Source organism: Schistocerca gregaria, chromosome 7 (assembly GCF_023897955.1).
Source record: "Schistocerca gregaria isolate iqSchGreg1 chromosome 7, iqSchGreg1.2, whole genome shotgun sequence".
NCBI lineage: Eukaryota > Metazoa > Arthropoda > Insecta > Orthoptera > Acrididae > Schistocerca > Schistocerca gregaria.
This window is the reverse complement of record NC_064926.1, coordinates 574572185-574587674: the sequence shown is the minus strand read 5'-3', so window position 1 is coordinate 574587674 and position 15490 is coordinate 574572185. Positions and strand designations below refer to the sequence as shown.

The 15490-nt window shown below is 38.9% G+C and overlaps 1 protein-coding gene across 9 annotated transcripts in view; it reads right to left on the bottom strand.

Annotated features, from left to right (window-relative positions):
• Positions 1–1478: 1478 nt before the first annotated feature.
• The window catches only part of LOC126281226 (transducin-like enhancer protein 4), a 455583-nt gene continuing 441571 nt past the window's right edge, over positions 1479–15490 (bottom strand). For all 9 annotated transcript variants that reach the window (XM_049979984.1, XM_049979985.1, XM_049979986.1 and 6 more), the window contains 2 exons: positions 13840–13998; positions 1479–5541 (listed from right to left, as the gene is read on the bottom strand). In XM_049979984.1, the coding sequence (XP_049835941.1) occupies positions 5434–5541; positions 13840–13998 (267 nt within the window). In that variant the 3' untranslated portion in view covers positions 1479–5433. The remainder of the gene's footprint in view (positions 5542–13839; positions 13999–15490) is intronic.

The following is a 15490-nucleotide window of genomic DNA, read 5'->3' as shown; positions in this document are numbered from 1 at the left end:
CTCTTTATTTCGCTAGTCATGTGACAGCCGAGATCACTATACTGAAATGTCACTGGACAGCTCAAAGTCGACACATTTGTGAAGGGCGCAGCAAGCGACCAAAAATCGGCATGAAGTTGATGTCGAGTGGTACAGAAGGTCACAAGAGAACTACCACATTGCCCCAGGAACAAACTCCCGACACAATGCTGCCTGCCAATACTCCATAAGCATCCTGACTCCAAGCTGTCCACTGACATTCCAGATGGAATGTACTTCCTTGGCAAAGGTTGGAAAAATTGTATTCTCCTGAAACAGAAATACATAAGATTGTTAATTTTTTTACCAAAAAGTAGCTCCACTTTCAAATCCAAGAACTTTTTATTCTTTCCTCAAACCATTCAGAAAAGACCTGACAAATTAAAAGCGTATCAGAACGTACGTGAATCTATCACGACCCAACACACATGAGCAAGTTTTGCATTCTGTCTATGTTTCTATTAACCAAGTTATCTGTACTACCAACCACAATACACACACAACAGCAGACGAAAATTTCATTATAGGATTACGTCTGCAGTTTGTGTCATTCTTCTAAAGTATGTATACTTTTTGGGACACACTGTATGCAGTGCCACAAGTGTTCTCTCTAGAACCTATGATGTACCTTTTCGTAACAAAACTAACAAAATACTTCTTCACAATGAGATTTTCACTCTGCAGCGGAGTGTGCGCTGATATGAAACTTCCTGGCAGATTAAAACTGTGTGCCCGCAGGAGAGCTTCTGTAAAGTTTGGAAGGTAGGAGACGAGGTACTGGCAGAAGTAAAGCTGTGAGTACCGGACGTGAGTCGTGCTTCGGTAGCTCAGTTGGTAGAGCACTTGCCCGCAAAAGGCAAAGGTCCCGAGTTTGAGTCTCGGTCGGGCACACAGTTTTAATCTGCCAGGAAGTTTCATATCAGCGCACACTCCGCTGCAGAGTGAAAATCTCATTCTGGAAACATCCCCCAGGCTGTGGCTAAGCCATGTCTCCGCAATATCCTTTCTTTCAGGAGTGCTAGTTCTACAAGGTTCGCAGGAGAGCTTCTGTAAAGTTTGGAAGGTAGGAGATGAGGTACTGGCAGAAGTAAACCTGTGAGTACCAGACGTGAGTCGTGCTTCGGTAGCTCAGTTGGTAGAGCACTTGCCCGTGAAAGGCAAAGGTCCCGAGTTCGGGTCTCGGTCGGGCACACAGTTTTAATCTGCCAGGAAGTTTCAAAATATTTTTTGATTCAGTGTGTGTGTGTGTGTGTGTGTGTGTGTGTGTGTGTGTGTGTGTGTGTGTGTGTGTGTGAGAGAGAGAGAGAGAGAGAGAGAGAGAGAGAGAGAGAGAGACTAGACATTTGCAAGACAGACTGGACATAAGGAAATGTAGGCAGTGATCAGACAGTAGAAGGCATGAAATACGTTATTCACAAACAAATCAAAAATCAGGTGCATAATCCTTAGTAAACACAAAATTTAACATTAAATGATATATCATTTTTTATTATGCACAAAGAAACATTTTAATTTTCATAGTTACACAAAGCAACAGAAATATCTTGCCCTTTTAAAACTGATCTCTGCGTCACATGCAGATAACAGTTATACCAAACAGCTTTGTCTGAACAGAAGAACTTCCAATAGATTACAATGATTCTTGAAACCACTCTTAATTATTAGGAAGGATTAGTTTCAGCTAGAGTTCATTAAAAGAAAACTTCATTGGATACCTGAATCCTCCATGATGGAGCAACTTATGAAAAATTTCTAAAGAGGTCATCAATACAGAATTCTGAATAATAACACTCATTAAGCAGCACATAAATCGTCACATATTTTACAATATACATTTTGTAGAAATATTTTTTCTGTGTGTATTACTTACACTTCTGAAGAAGGAAAACAAAAATTAAAAATACTTGTTTCATTCTGAGGTAGAATGTGGCTGCTTGTTTTACTTGACATGTATAAATGACTTACAGTAATAGAATCACAGGTAGATCTTTCCTGTGTTATCAGCATGTATAGCTTATATACATATCACAGTAAATTGAAGAGGCAACTGAAACGTATGTTCTTTTGTCCTGTTTGAAGGGAATATTTGCTTAATTCTTGTGAGGTACCATGTTGCTCTGTGATTTTTTTGCTAATAGCTTGTAGCACTAATTAGCTGCCTTAATGAGATATATCTGAAAAATTTTCAAGTGTGCACTGGCTATAAAAATAAAATATCAAATTTTCCCCCCTTCAGGTAAACAATCTGTACAACAGCAGCACGTATTTGCTGTATATTTGAAGCCACAATTCACAGTATAGCACTGCTTATTGGTAAAAAAAAAAAAAAAACATACAAATATATTAAATGAGTAGCATTAAATATCTGATGAGTGACAGTGTTGGTCATGCTTTGAAGTGGGTTGAAACTGATCCATGCCTCGACTTTCCAGGTCAGCCTGACGTATCCCATGTTGAAAAAAGCAAACACATTTCTTAAATGACAGCATGTTACATACATTAGCAAACTACTTTCTCTCTGCTATCATTTCTAATCCGTAGTTTGCTTATGTACCACAATCAACTCCTGAGTACGTTCTAGAAGAAAATTATAACATTATTTTCAATGGAGAATTATAACTTTCCTTTCAATTAAGATATGAGGTCAGAAATATGGTTTTAGAGTCTCGAAAAATTTTAACTTCAAACTGACCATAAAAAGCATCCACAAGAAAACATTCTCACAAAAGGCAACAGTAAAACTTAGTTTCATCAATTAACAAGAACAGATACCAATGCTTGAAACAGTTACCAGATCAGCATACTGTTGATCTAAAACAAATTCCATGTCATCACTGAAGTTAGGCTCTCAATGGTATGCCACAATACTACTATTGTAAACAAACTAGCAAACAGCATTATTAAAATGTCTTTCTACAAAATGCAATATATGGCTTTTACAGTTCCATAAAGCTAGACTTGCAAAATTAAAACTGGAACAAAGCATTATATCTAGTGTCTCTGTGAGAAAAGATTTGCTAATTACTGTATTGCAAAGAATACATAGCTGCTGCTCCTCTTCTTTCTTGTTCTCAAACAAGGAAGAAAAAATGGCAACACATCAAAGAAGTTTGGCTGCATCTTTTAACTGCAAATAAGTCCTCTACTATACTGAAAAGACTTGAAAATGCACCTTATGGATGTGAAGAAGATGATACAAATTTTAAAAACCAGAACAGAAACATAGCAAATCTGTTAGTAATAAAGAGAGTAATTTAGTGATAGAAAACACACCACCACAAGCCTGTCCCACAGAAAAGACATAAAAATAAAAATTCCACCTATCTCCATCAAATGTAACATTCAGGTGATACAGTATACCACACTGGTAGTTGTCTAGATCAAAACTGATGTGTGTGTGTGTTTTATGTTTGCATTTTCAAATGGGTATCACACTTGAAAAATGTGTAACATGTTTGAATATTTAATATAAGGTTCTGTTCTTTAAATAATTTGAAACAATACAGTCCATGTGGCAAATTACATTCTCAACCTAACAAACAACAGTTGTAATCATTCTGCCAACAAATATTTAAGCAATGCATTAACTTTTCTTAATATAATTGGTACATGTAATCAGCAGTGCTTGAAACTGTGACTTATTGGCACAAGGTAGTCACAAAATGCATGCACATTTAGTCAATGAAGAAGCCAGTTTTTGTCTTCACATTAAAAGTTTTGTGCTTTTCATGTTTGCTGTATGATAACACCTAGCAACACCTTTACTTTAACAATGTTCATTGAAGCACGAAAAATGATCATCTCTAGTCCCATCACAAACTGTATTGTACATTGGAAAAATGTACTATTATGTCTGACCATAGGATGAAGATAAATTTAGGTGGCAGGTCCTGCTGATAAATACAAGCAGTACCCAATACCATGCAAGTATAAACCTAGCTAGGAGAACCACCCATAAGCTTTTCTCATACCTATAACCACTTTGTGATTTAGTTACTGAATTACTACATAGAAAGGTAATAAAGCTGTACAGTTCAATTGATTAAATCAATAGAAACATAATAAAGAAATTTGAACAAAGTGATTATAGAGTGAGCTGCTCACTTAGGTAGAACTATATAAATATCAATGCATTATAATTTAGAGACCACATGGAACACTGCTTACAAACAAAAATGTCAAATTTATTTTATTTTCATCATATTTATAATTATGAATGAAAAAATAAAAAAGTCAATAATGACAGAAATCTATTATTCTCACATTGTACAGTTGAGTAGAGTAACAATATTTATCAAAGTATGAAGATGTAATTAACAAAAGCATTCACAATAAAACAGTGTTTGTGAATAATAAATTATTTTTAGGTCAAAAAACATCAGCTTTTGCGTTATGGTGTTCAGCACCCTACAAAGATACCAAATAACAAAAAAGGATGATTCATCCAGGCTGATATAACTTTCAATACAGTCAAACAAAACTACGGACAAAGGTTTTACCATTGTAGTATCATTCAAGATATTTGAGTGAACAACTTTGAGCTTCAGACAATATTCTCCACAACTGTCAAACACAATAATCATTTCAAACAGTGATCATATGTGGTCTACTTAATATTGGTTATTCAACAATGACAAAGGCTTTCATAATATGACATAATGAGCAAATACCTCAAAAACTAAGCAATTTGACTCACATTTTACAAATCTTGACTAATTCTGTAGAAACAAGATAAGCAAAAACAATTAAAATAACTTAGGGACATCTGAAGTATTAAAGAAAGTTACCATAAAATGAGTAATGGTAATAAGACATCAAAAGAAACAGAGTTTACATCTCTAAGCTTTAGTTACCAACATGTGATAATCCTAAATTTATGGAAAATATATTTCTTCAGATCCAGTGACAAGTGTATGAAGCTCAAAATCTTTCCCACACATACATGCCAATATCATAAATATTATGCAGCAGTCTTTTTTGTGAGCAAAACTAAAAATCTATTTTATAAGAAACTACATACACATTTACATTAAGAGCACAAGAACTTCAGATAAAACTATTTTAAAGGTGTACGACATCAATAAAATTTATTACATGTGTGTAGTCAACAATTAGAAAATGAATGGTGCCATATATTTTCTCTATACAATAGGCCCATTGTTTTATCTTTAACTCCATGTTGTCCATTAATAACAGTTTGTTCCTCAACATAATGCACCTGAGTTCTTTCAGAGTTTCCAAACACTTCCTCCTTTTTTATACTCACAATATGTCATATTTAACTGTGCAGCAGTATGCTCAGGATCCAAGCACTTTCTTATTGGCGTGTATTGTCAAAATTACACTTAGTTCTTCATGCCGGAAACACATTCACAGTATCACATCTGCAGTATTTCAGAAGAATGGATAAATTGGTCAGTAGATAACTTCATACACAGTTGCTTTCTTGTCACCAGAGCCTGTCACAATATACTTGTCATCAGCTGAAATATCGCAGCTCAGCACGGATGATGACTCCTTTGACTGCAAAACAAATAAAGACAACAAATGTCAGTTGGAGTAGTAGTAGTAGTAGTAGTAGTTTTATTCATCCGTAGATCTCTTTTTACAAGGATATAGGACATGTCAAAGTATTTACAAGCTTAGATCAATTTACAATAAGCTAATTCGTATACACATATATTTACAGACTTCTAGTTAGAGACAATCATTAGATTTTACTCCTGGTATACAATAATTTATTTACAAATAACTCATTAAGTAATGTAATGCCACACTATTCACTCATATTTCACTATCAGTCACTGCACACACTATACACACATTGTTTCATAACACTTCACTCACTACACACACACACACACACACACACACACACACACACAGAGGTGTGGAGAGTGTTAAAAATATAAGGGTCAAGATGCAAGTTAACATGAAACATGTATAGCACATGTACCATTGTTGCCAATGTGCTATATAGCAAGTACAAATTGAATATGTATTATAGTCTACTCAAAGTAACTATTTGCCTTGTAAAGTCTGATGTCATTTTGTAATTACAGCGTTCAGATGAATGACATTCTTTATAAGCCAAAGCAGGTTCCCATTTAATGAAGAGTAAATTGGAGACATGGAGTGTCATTTTAAACAAACATTTATTAAAACCCGTGTTGTCCAGCTTCTCGTTGCCTGGAAGTCTTTCCATATCATTACAAAAAGAAAGAGAAACACTGACACAACACTGTAAACTGGGACAACTTCGCCACATTTTTTCCTTCTACCTGTTTTGTTACCCAATAATTCAAAAAACAATTTTGAAGCCATCCTAAAACATGAGTCTTGATGTCTAGTTTCATAACATGTGACCAGAACAACTTAGTTATTACTTACGATGTAAATAAAACAGAAAAACTTCCACATGGGAAAAATATATTAAAAATAAAGATTCCAAGACTTACCAAGCGGGAAAGCGCCGGCAGACAGGCACATGAACAAAACACACAAACACACACACAAAATTACGAGCTTTCACAACTGGCAGTTGCTTCGTCAGGAAGGAAGGAAGGAGAGGGAAAAATGAAAGGGTGTGGGTTTTAAGGGAGAGGGTAAGGAGTCATTCCAATCCCGGGAGCGGAAAGACTTCCCTTAGGGGGAAAAAAAAAAGGACAGGTGTACACTCGCACACACACACACACACACATATCCATCCGCACATACACAGACACAAGCAGACATATTTAAAGGCAAAGAGTTAAGGGCAGAGATGTCAGTCGAGGCGGAAGTACAGAGGCAAAGAAGTTGTTGAAAGACAGGTGAGGTATGAGCGGCGGCAACTTGAAATTAGCGGAGGTTGAGGCCTGGCGGATATCGAGAAGAGAGGATATACTGAAGGGCGAGTTCCCATCTCCGGAGTTCGGATAGGTTGGTGTTGGTGGGAAGTATCCAGATAACTCGGACGGTGTAACACTGTGCCAAGATGTGCTGGCCGTGCATCAAGGCATGTTTAGCCACAGGGTGATCCTCATTACCAACAAACACTGTCTGCCTGTGTCCATTCATGCGAATGGACAGTTTGTTGCTGGTCATTCCCACATAGAAAGCATCACAGTGCAGGCAGGTCAGTTGGTAGATCACATAGGTGCTTTCACATGTGGCTCTCCCCTTGATTGTGTACACCTTCCGGGTTACAGGACTGGAGTAGGTGGTGGTGGGAGGGTGCATAGGACAGGTTTTACACCGGGGGCAGTTGCAAGGGTAGGAGCCAGAGGGTAGGGGAGGTGGTTTGGGGATTTCATAAGGATGAACCAAGAGGTTACGAAGGTTAGGTGGACGGCGGAAAGACACTCTTGGTGGAGTGGGGAGGATTTCATGAAGGATGGATCTCATTTCGGGGCAGGATTTTAGGAAGTCGTATCCCTGCTGGAGAGCCACATTCAAGGTCTGATCCAGTCCCGGGAAGTATTCTGTTACAAGTGGGGCACTTTTGGGGTTCTTCTGTGAGAGGTTCTCCCATCCTTCATCAAAGACACCAACCACTTTCTCGAACGCCTGGAATCCGTACCCAGTCTGTTACCCCCAGAAACCATCCTGGTAACCATTGATGCCACTTCCCTATACACAAATATCCCGCACGTCCAGGGCCTCGCTGCAATGGAGCACTTCCTTTCACGCCGATCACCTGCCACCCTACCTAAAACCTCTTTCCTCGTCACCTTAGCCAGCTTCATCCTGACCCACAACTTCTTCACTTTTGAAGGCCAGACATACCAACAATTAAAGGGAACAGCCATGGGTACCAGGATGGCCCCCTCGTATGCCAACCTATTTATGGGTCGCTTAGAGGAAGCCTTCTTGGTTACCCAAGCCTGCCAACCCAAAGTTTGGTACAGATTTATTGATGACATCTTCATGATCTGGACTCACAGTGAAGAACAACTCCAGAATTTCCTCTCCAACCTCAACTCCTTTGGTTCCATCAGATTCACCTGGTCCTACTCCAAATCCCATGCCACTTTCCTAGATGTTGACCTCCATCTGTCCAATGGCCAGCTGCACACATCCGTCCACATCAAACCCACCAACAAGCAACAGTACCTCCATTATGACAGCTGCCACCCATTCCATATCAAACGGTCCCTTCCCTACAGCCTAGGCCTTCGTGGCAAACGAATCTGCTCCAGTCCTGAATCCCTCGACCATTACACCAACAACCTGAAAACAGCTTTCGCATCCCGCAACTACCCTCCCAACCTGGTACAGAAGCAGATAACCAGAGCCACTTCCTCATCCCCTCAAACCCAGAACCTCTCACAGAAGAACCCCAAAAGTGCCCCACTTGTAACAGAATACTTCCCGGGACTGGATCAGACCTTGAATGTGGCTCTCCAGCAGGGATACGACTTCCTAAAATCCTGCCCCGAAATGAGATCCATCCTTCATGAAATCCTCCCCACTCCACCAAGAGTGTCTTTCCGCCGTCCACCTAACCTTCGTAACCTCTTGGTTCATCCCTATGAAATCCCCAAACCACCTCCCCTACCCTCTGGCTCCTACCCTTGCAACCGCCCCCGGTGTAAAACCTGTCCTATGCACCCTCCCACCACCACCTACTCCAGTCCTGTAACCCGGAAGGTGTACACAATCAAGGGGAGAGCCACATGTGAAAGCACCTATGTGATCTACCAACTGACCTGCCTGCACTGTGATGCTTTCTATGTGGGAATGACCAGCAGCAAACTGTCCATTCGCATGAATGGACACAGGCAGACAGTGTTTGTTGGTAATGAGGATCACCCTGTGGCTAAACATGCCTTGATGCACGGCCAGCACATCTTGGCACAGTGTTACACCGTCCGAGTTATCTGGATACTTCCCACCAACACCAACCTATCCGAACTCCGGAGATGGGAACTCGCCCTTCAGTATATCCTCTCTTCTCGATATCCGCCAGGCCTCAACCTCCGCTAATTTCAAGTTGCCGCCGCTCATACCTCACCTGTCTTTCAACAACTTCTTTGCCTCTGTACTTCCGCCTCGACTGACATCTCTGCCCTTAACTCTTTGCCTTTAAATATGTCTGCTTGTGTCTGTGTATGTGCGGATGGATATGTGTGTGTGTGTGCGAGTGTACACCTGTCCTTTTTTTTTTTCCCCCCTAAGGGAAGTCTTTCCGCTCCCGGGATTGGAATGACTCCTTACCCTCTCCCTTAAAACCCACACCCTTTCATTTTTCCCTCTCCTTCCTTCCTTCCTGACGAAGCAACTGCCAGTTGCGAAAGCTCGTAATTTTGTGTGTGTGTTTGTGTGTTTTGTTCATGTGCCTGTCTGCCGGCGCTTTCCCGCTTGGTAAGTCTTGGAATCTTTATTTTTAGTTATTACTTATTTGTTCAAAAATGAGATTGTGTTAAAATGAGCAGAAATGGCCAAGAAATTGCACAAACAGATGTTTAAAGTGGTAAACACTTTAATGCAAAGACAGTTACAAAGAAACTTATACAGAAAGGTATAAACAAAATTTCAGATCTTCAAAGTTAAAAGAAATACTCAATATTTTCAGAAAAGAAAAATTTATGTGCCCCATGTCTTTTACACTCAGGGTGGCTTCAACTGGCACGTATGGGAAATAAAACCTCTTTCCCCGTCCATTGTATAAAGATACGACATCTTGAACTCCTTGTCTCCATAGATGTGAATAAGTTTCCCTATACAGTCATTCATTAAATTGCTTGACACACTTTTTAATCAAGAATTTTATCACAACAAACATTTCAAGCATTATTTGGGTAAGATGCTGGGCCATTGTGGCATTCATTTGATTATGTTCACAAATGGCTGAGTTACGATCCTCTTCACAGCAAAAATTCTCACACTTGTGTGCTTCCAGTTTGATTGTAACAAGCCTCGGCATTTTAATGACATGTGCAGAGACCAAAAAAAGATCAGTTAAGGAAAAAAGTATGAAAGACATAAGAAAAATGCAAAATTCTAAACTGGGAAAGTTCTACAATTTTTACCACACTTCCTGGTCAATATTGCCAAGTTATATTATTATACTAAATACAACACTCGATTTTATTTCTAAAAAAGTGATTCAAAAACTTAATTATACACTGCACTGAACAAAAGAAATAGTTTTTATTTAGGTCAGAATGACTGGGCAATGTGAGACACTTCTGTACACCTAAAATGCAAGCAAAATCTGTCGTTATCCTAATTTGCCATGTGCATTGAAAGCACTTGCACCTCCACTGAATGATTAAGGAATTTAGTAGGGTGCCAGATAAAATCTTACTTCATAAAGTGGCAAAGCTGTCTTGCTTGGCAAAGTTGTCTCAGTCTATAGTATCAATACTTCAACAATCCTATCTACATCTACTTTCCTCTATAAATGCAGTCCTCAATATTTGTCTGAGGAATCTACATAAAAAACTCAGAACTTTATTTTGTGTACTGAAGATGGAAACTGATCAACTGATTAAGCAATGACAGAGCAGAAGAGCTTTCCCTCAAGCAGAATCACTAATCAACCAATGAAAACACCATTGAGATGGGAAGGAATACAGTATGAACGCACATTTCACAGTTGCCCATAATAAATCAGTGGTACAGGAGGAGGATTAACAGTTGTTGTTGTTGTTGTTGTTGTTGTTGTTGTTGTTGTTGTTGTGGTCTTCAGTCCTGAGACCAGTTTGATGCAGCTCTGCATGCTACTCTATCCTGTGCAAGCTGCTTCATCTCCCAGGACCTAATGCAACCTACATACTTCTGAATCTGCTTAGTGTATTCATCTCTTGGTCTCCCTCTACAATTTTTACCCCCCACATTGCCCTCCAATGCTAAATTTGTGATCTCTTGATGCCTCAGAACATGTCCTACCAACCGGTCCCTTCTTCTTGTCAAGTTGTGCCACAAACTCCTCTTCTCCCCAAGTCTATTCAATACCTCCTCATTAGTTATGTGATCTACCCATCTAATGTTCAGCATTCTTCTGTAGCACCACATTTTGTACAAACTATTTATCGTCCACGTTTCACTTCCATACATGGCTGCACTCCATACAAATACTTTCAGAAACGACTTCCTGACACTTAAATCTATACTCGATGTTAACAAATTTCTCTTCTTCAGAAATGCTTTCCTTGCCATTGCCAGTCTACACTTTATATCCTCTCTACTTCGACCATCACCAGTTATTGTGCTCCCCAAATAGCAAAACTCCTTTACCACTTTAAGTGTCTCATTTCCTAATCTAATTCCCTCAGCATCACCCGACTTAATTCAACTACGTTCCATTATCCTCGGTTTGCTTTTGTTGATGTTCATCTTATATCCTCCTTTCAAGACACTGTCCATTCTGTTAAACTGCTCTTCCAAGTCCTTTACTGTCTCTGACAGAATTACAATGTCATCGGCGAACTTCAAAGTTTTTATTTCTTCTCCATGGATTTTAATACCTATTCTGAATGTTTCTTTTGGTTCCTTTACTGCTTTCTCTATATACAGATTGAATAACATTGGGGAGAGGCTACAATCCTGTCTCACTCCCTTCCCAACCACTGCTTCCCTTTCATGTCCCTCGACTCTTATAACTACCATCTGCTTTCTGTACAAATTGTAAATAGCCTTTTGCTTCCTGTATTTTACCTCTGCCACCTTTAGAATTTGAAAGAGAGTATTCCAGTCGACATTGTCAAAAGCTTTCTCTAAGTCTACAAATGCTAGAAATGTAGGTTTGCCTTTCCTTAATCTTTCTTCTAAGATAAGTTGTAAGGTCAGTATTGCCTCACGTGTTCCAACATTTTTACGGACTCCAAACTGATCTTCCCCCAGGTCAGCTTTTACCAGTTTCTCCATTCATCTGTAAAGAATTTGCATTAGTATTTTGCAGCTGTGACTTATTTAACTAATAGTTTGGTAATTTTCACATCAGTCAACACCTGCTTTCTTTGGGATTGGAATTATTACATTCTTCTTGAAGTCTGAGGGAATTTCGCCTGTCTCATACATCTGGCTCACCAGATGGTAGAGTTTCTGGCTCTCCCAAGGCTGTAGGAAGTTCTAATGGAATGTTGTCTACTCCCGGGGCCTTGTTTCGACTCAGCTCTTTCAGTGCTCTGTCAAACTCTTCACGCGGTATCATATCTCTCATTTCATCTTCATCTACATCCTCTTCAATTTCCATAATATTGTCCTCAAGTACATCACCCTTGTATAGACCCTCTATATACACCTTCCACCTTTCTGCTTTCCCTTCTTTGTTTAGAACTGGGTTTCCATCTGAGCTCTTGATATTCATGCAAGTGGTTCTCTTTTCTCCGAAGGTCTATTTAATTTTCCTGTAGGCAGTATCTATCTTACCCTTAGTCAGATAAGCCTCTACATCCTTACATTTGTCCTCTAGCCATTCCTGCTTCCTGTCGATCTCATTTTTGAGACGTTTGTATTCCTTTTTGCCTGCTTCATTTACTGCATTTTTATATATTCTCCTTTCATCAATTAAATTGAATATTTCTTCTGTTACCCAAGGATTTCTACTAGCCCTCGTCTTCTTACCTACTTGACCCTCTGCTGCCTTCACTACTTCATCCCTCAGAGCTACCCATTCTTCTTCTACTGTATTAACAGTACTCTAACATAATTTATCCTTCACATACAATATGACGACTTCTGGTGTACAAATCAACATGGTACAGTATGAAGCTGATCAAGGACCCAATAAAATGTTATTTTATTCTGTCTTATTTTGTTTGTAATCTACTGTTCACTTATCTACGATTCACATCAATCAGTGAAAATTCTTCACAGTTCTGAATTTCTGTAACTTTACTCTGGGTTGACAGTTTTCTGTCTCCATTTTTAAGTCCACTATTCTCTTGTTATTGTCACCTGTAATTCCAGTTTACAAACCATAGTGTCTACAAAGGTTTAGATTTCATTATGATGTGTACCTACACATGAAACTTGACACTCGTGTGACATAGTAACTCCTGACAGTGCTTTGTTGGTGTCCAAAACTGTGTCAGTTAGATGCCCCTACATAATTTTCCTTAATGAAAGTGTCAAAAGACTAACATATCCAACTGCAGTATGTGGAATTCCTTCTGGGAGCCAGCTTCTTTGCTCAAGAAGCGAGGACGCTACCACGAGACCACGAGCTCTGGACGCGATGATATATACCAGCAATTTATCAGTTTTCATTGCTTATTAAAATCTAAAATCCAGTGAGGATTGCCTTCACATTAGGCACATTAGCACATTGAACACTAATATGTGGAAGCATTTCTGCAGAGAGATCCAAAAGCTTCACGAAACTGAGAAATTTTTTTTGTTTCCTGAACAAAAAAACAAATTATTTTCCTCAACAAATGTGTTACTTTTATCTTTCCCACAATTATAATTTTGCTGTTATCTCCACAGCACTCAGTTAAAACAGTTCTTACATTTTCATTCTTTGCAATTTATTATGTTTTAGCACTAAACAGTAATATTCCATCTTTCTTCTGCAATACAGAGATGGAAAAAGGAGAGGTGGAAGCATAGGTCACAAGTAGCTGCTGATGGACAACTGTCATAATTTTGAGGACTGTTTTGCTACACAAATTGTTATTCATTACTATAGATGAAAATAAATCAGTGAGACAACGCACTTTGGCGTTTCACAGTACACATTTTTTTCTGTTTGTTGTCTAACTAGTTTGTTCTGTCACTCCTTTCACAATCTCATACTACACTAAAAACAATTGAAAGTACTATTTGTAGTTCAGGTGATGTAAATTAGCATCTGGAGACAAGAATATGAAACCTTATAATACAGATAATTACCTGGAAAATAGATGCTCCATATGGAGTTCGCCATGCATTGAGGAGATTGTCCTTGCCAGTGGACACAAACCATTTCCCACATGCAGCGAACCTCAGAGAAAGTACACATGATTCGTGAAGATGAAGTTGGTATTTGTCTGGTTTAGCTGCATGCAGCACCTGTTGAAACAATACATGAACAAATATTTAAAAATAAGCATTCTGACCCACAAAAGGTATGAAAAGGGCTTTTTTCAAAGCAATTTGTTCAATTTCTTACAATGTAGTATACTGTTGTGCCATCTCTCTCTCTCTCTCTCTCTCTCTCTCTCTCTCTCTCTCTCTCTCTCTCTCTCTCTCTCACACACTCACACACACACACACACACACACACACACACACACACACACACACACACACACACACACACACACACCTTGCATGTTTTAAGTAGGATGTAAAAGAAGGGGGGGGGGGGGGGGGTGAAGACTACAGAATATTTAACAATGACACTAATCCTCACAAGACAGGAAACCTTACAACTACACAAGATTCACTATTCATTTTTTATTAGTATTGTTTTTACTATAATTTTAATTTGAGTCAGTACCATGTCATCTGTGCATAGGTACTAGATGCTTTCTTCCCCAAAAAGAGAAAAATTACATCAGCTGTCTGTCTGCTTATCAGCAATTTACAATGTATTCAGTACTTTGAAAAGCTACACTTTTAATTTGAGGGTAATTCAGTAAACAATGCTCTACAATTTATCCTATCACATTTATTCTTAAGAGCTAGAGTCTGGTGGCAATATAAATCAATGTTTCTTTTGAATGTATTATTTTTCTACTTGGTCTCCATTATGTTCTAAGGCCTTATGTCAGCTCTGGGTTAGAGCCTGTGTTTCCTTTTGGTAAGGTTATTGTCCTGTATTCGTAGCCATGTTTTCACTGCATGAATTACAATTCTCTCATAATATTCAAAGTTGTGGTGCACTGATCTGTATAAATGATGGAACCCCTGCAACTCACCATTTTGGTAGCAGTGTCTGTGACAGGACGTCTCTAATGCGGCTGATCATGGAGCCCATCATGCTTTCACTCTCTATACTTATCACCCAACAGTAATCTTATCAACTGCATCATTACCATACACTGCACATGAACTTTACGGATTTTCACTACAATTTCTTTTTACAAAACCAAGAGTTCCATTACAGCACAATTCTTGTAATGAGTGTCTCACACAGGTGCCCTTTTGATGGTTCACTACAGCCCTGCCATTTGTTGGAACTGTTTGAAACTCTGCACATATGCAGAAGATACATCAAATGTGAAGTACCTAAAATGACTTTTCCCATATAAAGGCCGTTACAAAATGACATTGACAAACTTCGAGAGGTTGTATATAGTGTCTTGAGGAACAAACTGAGGACAGGAACACATGTCTGAAACCGTCATCCACCGGGGCAACAAAACATCACATGCGTAAGAGACGAGGCCTCCCTATGCAGTAGCTTGTTGTTGTTGTTGTTGTTGTTGTTGTTGTTGTTGTTGTCGTCGTCTTCAGTCCAGAGACTGGTTTGTTGCAGCTCTCCATGCTACTATATCCTGTGCAAACTTCTTCATCTCCCAGTACCTACTGCAACTTACATCCTTCTGAATCTGCTTAG